This window comes from Adiantum capillus-veneris, chromosome 19, assembly GCF_014529385.1.
Source record: "Adiantum capillus-veneris isolate H3 chromosome 19, ASM1452938v2, whole genome shotgun sequence".
Lineage (NCBI taxonomy): Eukaryota > Viridiplantae > Streptophyta > Polypodiopsida > Polypodiales > Pteridaceae > Adiantum > Adiantum capillus-veneris.
The window spans coordinates 44,058,833-44,067,486 of record NC_140949.1 but is presented as its reverse complement, the minus strand read 5'-3'; the positions used below and the strand labels follow the sequence as shown (position 1 = coordinate 44,067,486).

At 39.5% G+C, this 8,654-nt stretch overlaps 1 protein-coding gene across 1 annotated transcript; it reads left to right on the top strand.

The window, feature by feature from the left end:
- The first annotated feature begins 1,430 nt into the window (after window positions 1-1,430).
- Window positions 1,431-5,496, top strand: LOC147433917 (protein NRT1/ PTR FAMILY 8.1-like). Its single transcript, XM_086490541.1, has 4 exons — window positions 1,431-1,843; window positions 2,208-2,425; window positions 3,373-3,887; window positions 4,271-5,496. The coding sequence occupies exons 1-4, from the start codon at window positions 1,663-1,665 to the stop codon at window positions 5,124-5,126; spliced, it is 1,770 nt and encodes a 589-aa protein (XP_086346667.1). The 5' UTR covers window positions 1,431-1,662; the 3' UTR covers window positions 5,127-5,496.
- Window positions 5,497-8,654: the final 3,158 nt, after the last annotated feature.

Genomic DNA, 8,654 nt, shown 5'->3' with positions numbered 1-8,654 from the left:
CAAAGTGCATGGTGCAAAGAAATTGTAGAGGCTAAAAGAGCAACAGCAAAGGAAAACAAAAAGAAAAGTAAGAATATATGAATGCACATTGCAGAGAATCATCTTTAAATGGACTGAAAAGTTTTTTGACTTTTGAGTATCTTGGGACTTTTCATTTCCTAAACTCACCCTTCACTTTAAATGTTTTGGAAGGATTTCAATTTTCTGAAATTGGGGTGCATGAGATAAAAATGGCTACAAGGTAAATGTGGACTTGAGTTGGAGTGGATGGCTCCTCAATAAATACTAGTCATGATTACGTCATGTCTCCCTCCTTCCACTTACCTTTGATCCCTCTGGCCCAGGGCTTGGGAAACATTTTTTGTGGACCTGGCTTTGGAACCTTTTCACATGCATATGAACATGCTAACACTAAATTTGAGAAGAATAATCACATTCAAAATCTCATATTCTAGCTAAAAATTCCATATTGAACCGGCTTGAGAACCTTCTTGCCCAACTTTGAGCCGCTCATTTTTCATTTTGAACAGGCTTTGGATAAAGCGAACCTATCTTTCCTCGAGTCCTAGTGTGGCCCTTGGGAGACCGCCACACGCAGAGTGGGGAGGAAGGGTAGAGTTACCCCCTCGCCCCACACGCAGAGGAAGGGGAGGGTAAATTGTTTTGAGTTACCCCCTCTCCCCTCCACTAACTGCAGTTGCAAAACCCTTTTGGCGTGTGTACCCTCTCTGCATGGGGGGTACTTTGGTAATAAAAATTAGGGAAAATTACCAAAATACCCCTCAAATTTCAAAAATTCCTAAAATACCCTCGATATTTTGTCATAAATTTCCAAAATGCCCTTCAAATTTTCCAAAATTTTCAAAATACCTCTGGTTGTGAGAGTAAATTTCTTGAAAAATAAATTTTCTTGTAGGTCTTCACAAGAAGAGTGATTGTCTATCGTACAAGATGCTAAAACTACAATTTGAGTTGGTTACGTAGGCTTTGGAGATAAATTGCTTCATTATTTTTAGACATAATTGCCTTTTTTGCGATGGTAAATGGTGACAAAACACATGCTGAGCACTCAAAAACAGATCTCAATTGTCAAAAACGAATGAAGATTATAATATCTTGAACAAGCCAACCAAAATAGATACAGGGGTATATTGGGAATTTTTGAAATTTGAGGGGTATTTTGGGAATTTCCTCAAATTAGAGGGGTATTTTGGTAATTTTCCCTAAAAATTACTGGACTCCAGAATCCAAGGTGTGTGCCGGACCCCGGTTCCCACCTACGATGATATGATATTGGTGCGTTGAAAAGAGAGGGGGCGAATCTGAAAGCGTCTGTCATGGTGGGACAATGCGCCAAAGAAATGGACAGCGACAGTTTCCAAGGAAGGATCCATTCACCTAGGTATAAACAGCTGGGTGGGTGAGCAGTGAGCACTGGGTGCGTGGGCCGGGTCAGCGGTCATGGTGGATACAAAGCCCTCCTGACAGCAGTAAGAACGAGTTAGGGAGGCTTAACCTAGGCAAGGTTCGCTTGCTCTCAGAAGATTTTAATTTGAGGTGGTGCACGACGAGCGTCGTCTTAATTATGGGGGCGGTTGCATATCGGCCCAAGCCTTGGCGGCGCCCATAAAAGAGAAATTTTACAGAGAGGTAATATCAGCTATGGCGGAGATGAGCAGAGCTGCTGAAGGGGAGGAGGAGGAGGAGGGGGTGAAGCCAAGCGAAGCTGTAGCAGAGCAAGGCAGATGTGCAGTAGTACTAGAGAGCCGGTGGGTGGATTGGCGGTGTAAGCCCATCAAAGCATCCAGGCTGGGAGGCTGGCGAGGCGCCTTCTGCACCATTGGTAGGTCTCAGCTGCTGCCCTTATTCCTTTATCATAATCTGACGTTCTGTTGTGCGAGCGCGCTTGTCTGGCATGCATGCTCGAGACCTTTGATCATCACAAAAGATTTATACAAATTCTTCATGTAGAAAAATGGGCTCACTCTTATTGTCTGCATGTGCTGCTCAACATTATGAGCTTCAGCTCGAGAGGCACACCACTCACCTGCCCACCGCTTGCCAATCGCACCTAGCTAGGTATGTTGTGCCTCTCTCACAGAAGCTCATGATGTTGTGGTAAGTCGCAATGTGAGAATTATTGTAGGGATTCATCCAAAAGTGCTTGTTCTTACAGTTCCCATTGGATTGTGTTGTCTCGTTACTAGTTTCTGCCGGATGTGGATACTTCGCTTTCAGTGGAATCTACTCCAACTTGGTGTTATATCTGATAAGAGAGTGGAAAGAGAGCAATGTGGAAGCAGCCAATGACCTCACCAATCTTTTGGGCACTCTTTTCTTCACAACCGTGATTGGAGCTTTCTTAGGGGATGCCTATTGGGGGCGCCTTTGGACAGTTGTTGTCTTTCAACTCATGTTTGCAGCGGTAATGTTTGGCACATTCTCAATTAACTCCTTGTCATTTGATAGCTTTTCATTCTTAAAGAATTGTTGCAAGAGTTTAACATTGACATACTTATACACTATGTTCCCCACACTTTTTAAACAAGGACCAGTGTGATTAAATTACATTGTTGAAGGTAAGATTAGGTCTCCCCACTCTCAGAAAAAAAAAATTTTCTCTCGAAACATAATAAGTGCATAAGTGAAGGGTGAGTTTAGGAAATGAAAGACAGATGAAAGTGGAAAGTGAACTAGGGGTGTAGGTTGAAATATTGGGACTTAGAAAAAGTTTGAGGGTTGTCACTTCGTTCAAAAGGGGAATTGAAGTCAAAACTATTTCCTTACACATCATGGATCCACCCATTATACTAAAGAGAGAGAGAGATTATATATGAAAGAGCTATACATAGAGCACAAGTTAGAGCTTTCCACAGGTTTGGGGGGGGGGGGGGGGAGGACGGACAGGACATAGCTAAAGGTGAACTTCAAATCTAGTTATTCATAGTCTGACTGATTGGCTTGGGTTTAATAAAACTTAATAAACTCCCTTCTTCACCTAGGTTTGCTTTAGAAAGTCAAAAGACACAATGGTAAGAAATTGGGGGAAAAAACTCTAGGGAGCACAAAAGAAATAAATAAATGAGAGATGGAAAATGTGTGTGTGTGTGTGTGAGAGAGAGAGAGAATAATGAATCAACTATTATATATCATAAGAAGTTTTGGACAAACAATATTTCCCACATTGTAACTTATCTCAACATTATGAGCTTCTGTGAGGGAGCTGCTGCATACCTAGCTAGGTATGCGGTGCCTCTCGAGCAGAAGCTCATGATGTTATGCATTGTATGAAAAAACACTGAAAAAGGCTCCGTTTTTCTACATGAGAAAATTTATAAATCTTCTTGTGTATATATATGTATATATTGGCAGGGGTGTGTGTTGGTGGGAGCAGCAGCAACACTGAGAGAGGATGCCCATACAATGTCAGGAAGTTTGAAGTCGTTCTTGTTTGGAGCCTTATACATAACAGCACTAGGCAGCGGGTCATACGAGCCAGCAATAGCCTCGCTTGGTGCAGACCAATTCAACAGTGCGCAAGAGAAGGCCACCTATTTCAACTGGATGTTTGTTGCATGCAACGTTGGCCAGCTTCCTGCACTCACCATTCTCACCTACATTGAAAATAAAGGCGGATGGGCACTTGGGTTTTGGATTTCTAGTGCTCTTGTACTTGTGTCCCTTCCAATCTTTCTCCTAGGTGCCCCCTATTGCCGTCAGTACAAGCCCGGCGGGAACCCCCTATTACGTCTCGCCCAAGTTGTAGTTGCTGCTCTGCGTAAGCTTCGTGTTACACCCGAATCAGATCCCAAACTCCTCTTTGAACTCCCTGGAGACTTCTCCATCATTCAGGGATGCTTGAAGATCCAACATCGCGACAGATTCAGGTTAATCATATATTGTTTTCTTTTGTGTGTGTGTGTGCGCTTGACATTTTCTCATGTAGGAAAATGGGCTTTTTCTCATTGTTTGTATGTACTATTTAACATCACAAGCTTTCTTTAAGAAAGCACCGCATACCTAGTTAGCTAGTTGTGGTTGGGGATAGGGGACCTTGGGCATGTGGTCCTATAACCCCAACCGCACATAGCTAGGTATGTGGTGCCTCCCTCTCATAAGCTCATGATGTTGTGGTAAGTCACAATGTGAGAATTATTGTAGGAATGTTTCCAAAAGCTTGTGTATATCCATGCACTTGTTCAAATATGAGGACAGTCTTATTTGGAGGACTATAAGCTTTGCATAGAACAATAACAAAGTATGTTTACAGGTGGTTGGATAAGGCAGCCACGATAACAGAACAAGACAAAGAGAACAAAGACCATATAAGCCCATGGAGGCTTTGCACTGTGACACAAGTTGAAGAAGTGAAAGGCTGGTTGGGAATGATTCCTGTACTTATCTTTGGAGCAATGGCTCAAGCAATGATGGCCCAATCAGCGACTATATTTGTTGAGCAAGGAGCTGTAATGGATGGGCGAGCAGGCAATTCAAATTTCACAATTCCACCAGGGTCATTGCAAATAGTAGGTATCGTAGTAGCTAGCGCTCTTGCTCCAATTTATGACTATTTCATCCTTCCACTTAGCAAGAGATGGACCAAGAATGCAAAGGGCATTACCTCATTACAGAGGATGGGAGCTGGATTGGCAGCCACAATGGTGGCCATGATAGTGGCAGCCTTGGTCGAAAAAAGAAGGTTACAAAACATTAAGCATGGGGTCAACCTATCCATCTTTTGGTTGATTCCACAAAATGCCATTGTGGGAGTAAGCTCAACACTTTTGATCGTGGGACAAATGGAGTTCTTCTACACAGAAATATCGGAGAGTGTGAGGAGTCTTGGGATTTGCCTTACCTTGGTATGTAGAGGTCTTGGCAATTTCATCAGTAGTCTCCTTGTGACCATCATTGCCTCCATAACCTCCCATAGAGGAAACTTGGGATGGATTCCACACGATCTCAACTCGGGCCACTTGGACTATTTCTATTGGTTTCTTGCCTCACTGATGTTCATAACCTTGCTCCTATACATTGGGTACGCACATTTTTATACATATATTGAGCAGCCAAATCTGATTGATGACACTGGCTCATATCAAGACAATGAACTATCACAAAAGTAAAAACGGTATCAAATAAGAGTTAATATTCGTCCCACATGGTCTAAAGAAGGTCTATCATGCTAAACAACAGAAAATAATCACCAGCTTACTTCTAAATAGCAAAAAATCAATTGCCATAGGAAGCATTGGAGATCAATGTTGTCGATAAGTCTTTCGCTTGATGATGTTTGGGGTAGACACCATGTTGTGCTCCACTGTTTTTATTGACTCAACAAATGTTGATTATTCTTTTTTTCTACACTTGCCCATCACAAGCTCAATAACACCAAAGCCTTTAATTTTTACATGGGACTTGAACCAATATGCTACAAACCTGTTCCACTATTATTTTATACCACAAGGAAATTTTATCTTTGGCTTGAGTGATGAATGATTTATGTTCCAGAAGCACTTCTCTCTCTCTCTCTCTCTCTCTCTCTCTCTCTCTCTCACACACACACACACACACACACACACACACAAAAGGAGATATTGATAGCACCCCATGACCTTTGATGTTGGAAAAAAATGCAAAGCTTCAAAACAAACTGACAACCTTGATCTATACCAATGACAAAACCATCAATACCAAAATTAAAACCATTAACCACGACACCGTTGCCCAATTTGCCAAGATAGACAAGAAAATGGAGGAGTTTGGGGGGGGGGGGGGGGGGGGGGGGAGAGAGAGAGAGAGAGAGAGAGAGAGAGAGAAGAAGAAGAAGAATTGGGAAGGAGAAGCAAGTAGGAAGAGGGACACCTACAGAAGGACCTCAAAACAGAGGTGGCATCCTTGTTAGCACTAGTTTGGTACCAAAAAGGACACTTGAGAGTCCTTTTTTCTTAATTTTTTAAAAAATCCCATGTGCTTAAAAGAAAGAATTCATACAATTCCCTTTAAGAAGCATTTCTACAATAGTAATAGAGTTCTTAAAAATTATCTCTTTACATATTTGAGCCTACAAAGATAACCAAATTGACCCATAATTATAGTTGCGCAAATCTGTATTCAAATTTTGCAAAGAATAGGCACCATATGCGTAAAAAAATATCCAAAGGCCTAGGAGAAAATTTCAGATTGCCCCTTTATACCAATGCTATGTAATTATGAAGGCTTTTACTCAAAGAAAAAAATTTTACATTAGTATTTAATTATGCCTACCTATGTGGGTCAAACATGCATGTTTTATAAAGTGGATCATATACAAAGTAAAATACATTATATCCGTGCATTAAAGTTTTGACTATGTTATATATACATGTATGATTCTAAAGTCCCAGGGAGATTATAATTGAAGAGCGTTGAAGAAACTAAATGAGTTACTTTTTCCTTTGTTGTAACATTGTGCATGCTAGAAATTCTTGATATTTTATGTAGAAGATAGTAGCAAGAAAACTCCATGTAATACTTCAAATTTTTGACAAAACTAGTAAAGCATAGCTAATTCCTTGATAGCAAGGCATTTGGGGCATTTGAATACTCATTTAATTGGTTTTCTAAATGAAAAGAGTAAATCAACTATAAAGCGTATCTCATAAAATTTCAAAAGCCAAATTTATTTAGAGGATTTATGCTTTCTAAACTTTCCAAAAAATATGTAGTATCTTGGTTTTAACCCTTCGATTCAACTTAAAACATGAATTTGCAAAAAGATTGCATAAATTGTATTAAAAGAGCTTTGAAAGGCTAAAAATTACCTTGCAAACAGCATTTTGCAAAAATCAAATTCTCATTTACTACTTATAGTGACTGATAAATATAGGCTTTCAAATATGATATTTTATATTCAAGATGGCATTTTCTTTCAATATGGGTTTATAAGTTTGAAAAATATGATTTCTTTAGGAAGTTATAGAGTTTTTATGTTTTTTAACCAAAAACAGCTCAAAATTTGTGTGAATTTTCATTGTAAAACTTATCATATATCTTTTGCTATAGTACATATTTTGACGTGAAAAAAAATGGTGTACTTTTTTCACCTCATAACCTATGCACACAATGGGCAAGAGCCAAAAGATCAATTGTTAGCTTATGGAAATAAAAAGTTGATGAAAAAACAGGACACTTTAGTATCCTAGGACAATATTTGAGTGTCCAATTACAAAACTAGTGTTAAAGGACGAACGTTCATTCAAGGAGAGAGAATCTACCTACAAGATAGTCTCACAAAGATAAGTGGTGACTCACAAAGCATGCATGCTAAGAGTAAGGCAAGCATAGGAGGAGCATCAAAAAGCATGCATGCTAAGAATACAAAGTTGCCTTAGTTCTTGAAATGTTTAAGATGCTGAATTTTATCAATGTATTCCATCTCCATGGTTCGATTTGTTTGTGCTAGGTACATCTGCCATTGAATTTTGTAAAAGTGTATCTTGTTATGCTGTTGCACTTCATGATTCTAACAATTGTCCAGGAAGTCATGATTGATTTCATATATGGACATTTTTCCTCATGATCTATCTTCTTGCTTACTGCTTTCGAGAGGAGTAGATCATGGCATTGAAGTGGTCATTGGTAGTTTGCCGACACTATTGGTTTAGTAAAACCAAAGAGGACAAGATTCAAAGCAGTTGAAGGATTATCTTGATACATGGTTTTTTCGGGCTAGTTAATCTCCGTGGGTTGCTTTCTCAAAATAAAGATAACACTATGCGATCATGGTCATATTACAAGGGGCTAAACAAATTCACTATCAAGAATAAGTATCCACTCCTACGTATGGACGGCCTCATGGATTGACTCCATGGAGCATTATATTTTTCAAAGATACGACTTGCAATCAGGCTATCATCAAATTGGAAGATGTTCCTAAAAAAGGTTCTACACTCGTTATGGTCACTATAATTTTTAGTCTTACCTTTTGGTTTCACTAATGCTCCTGCAATGTTCCAACAGACGATGACTGACCTGTTGAGACCGTTCCTTGGAAACTTTATTGCTGTAATTTTGATGACATCTTGATTTGTAGTTGAGTTTTATTGTTGCAAATTGCTCCATTCTCAGAGAACTGAGAAATGAGAAGCTTTATGCTAAAGCTTTCAAGTGTGAATTTTTTAAGAAAGAGATTTTCTATTTGAGTCACATCATTAGTTGTGATGGTATTTATGTTGATCCTAAAAAGCTCAAGAAAGTCTGCAATTGGCCCATTATGATGAATGTAGATGATGGGAACGGCCGTCTAGTAGAAGGATGGTGGATGCCAAGATTGGAGGCTTCCAGAAGCAATAACTATGGATAGTTACCACACTAATCGATACAACACGTAGCCAGTCAGAACCTAGCCATGAAGACTATAAATAGGACCCACTCATTTATTTTGAGGCCCTGTCGGATTCTATTCCATTTACCTTGTATCATTCTTGAGCCCAAACTCTTGTACTCAGAGCTATTGTACTTCCATAATCCAACTCTCATTGAGTTTACCCTCATTGTACTTGTTTAATGTTTTTAATATACAATTCTAATTTGAGTCTCTAAGTTCAGTTTCCAATTCCAATTGCAATCTTGTTTCCAGTTCTAGTCTTGTTTATGTTTGATCTGGTTTGAAG

Excerpts from the sequence above, each read along its gene's own strand:
- LOC147433917 (XM_086490541.1), top strand. The coding sequence starts at position 1,663 with ATGGCGGAGATGAGCAGAGCTGCTGAAGGGGAGGAGGAGGAGGAGGGG. Across the intron at positions 2,426-3,372 it reads TTCAACTCATGTTTGCAGCG|GGGTGTGTGTTGGTGGGAGC; the intron begins GTAATGTTTGGC and ends ATATATTGGCAG. Across the intron at positions 3,888-4,270 it reads CAACATCGCGACAGATTCAG|GTGGTTGGATAAGGCAGCCA; the intron begins GTTAATCATATA and ends GTATGTTTACAG.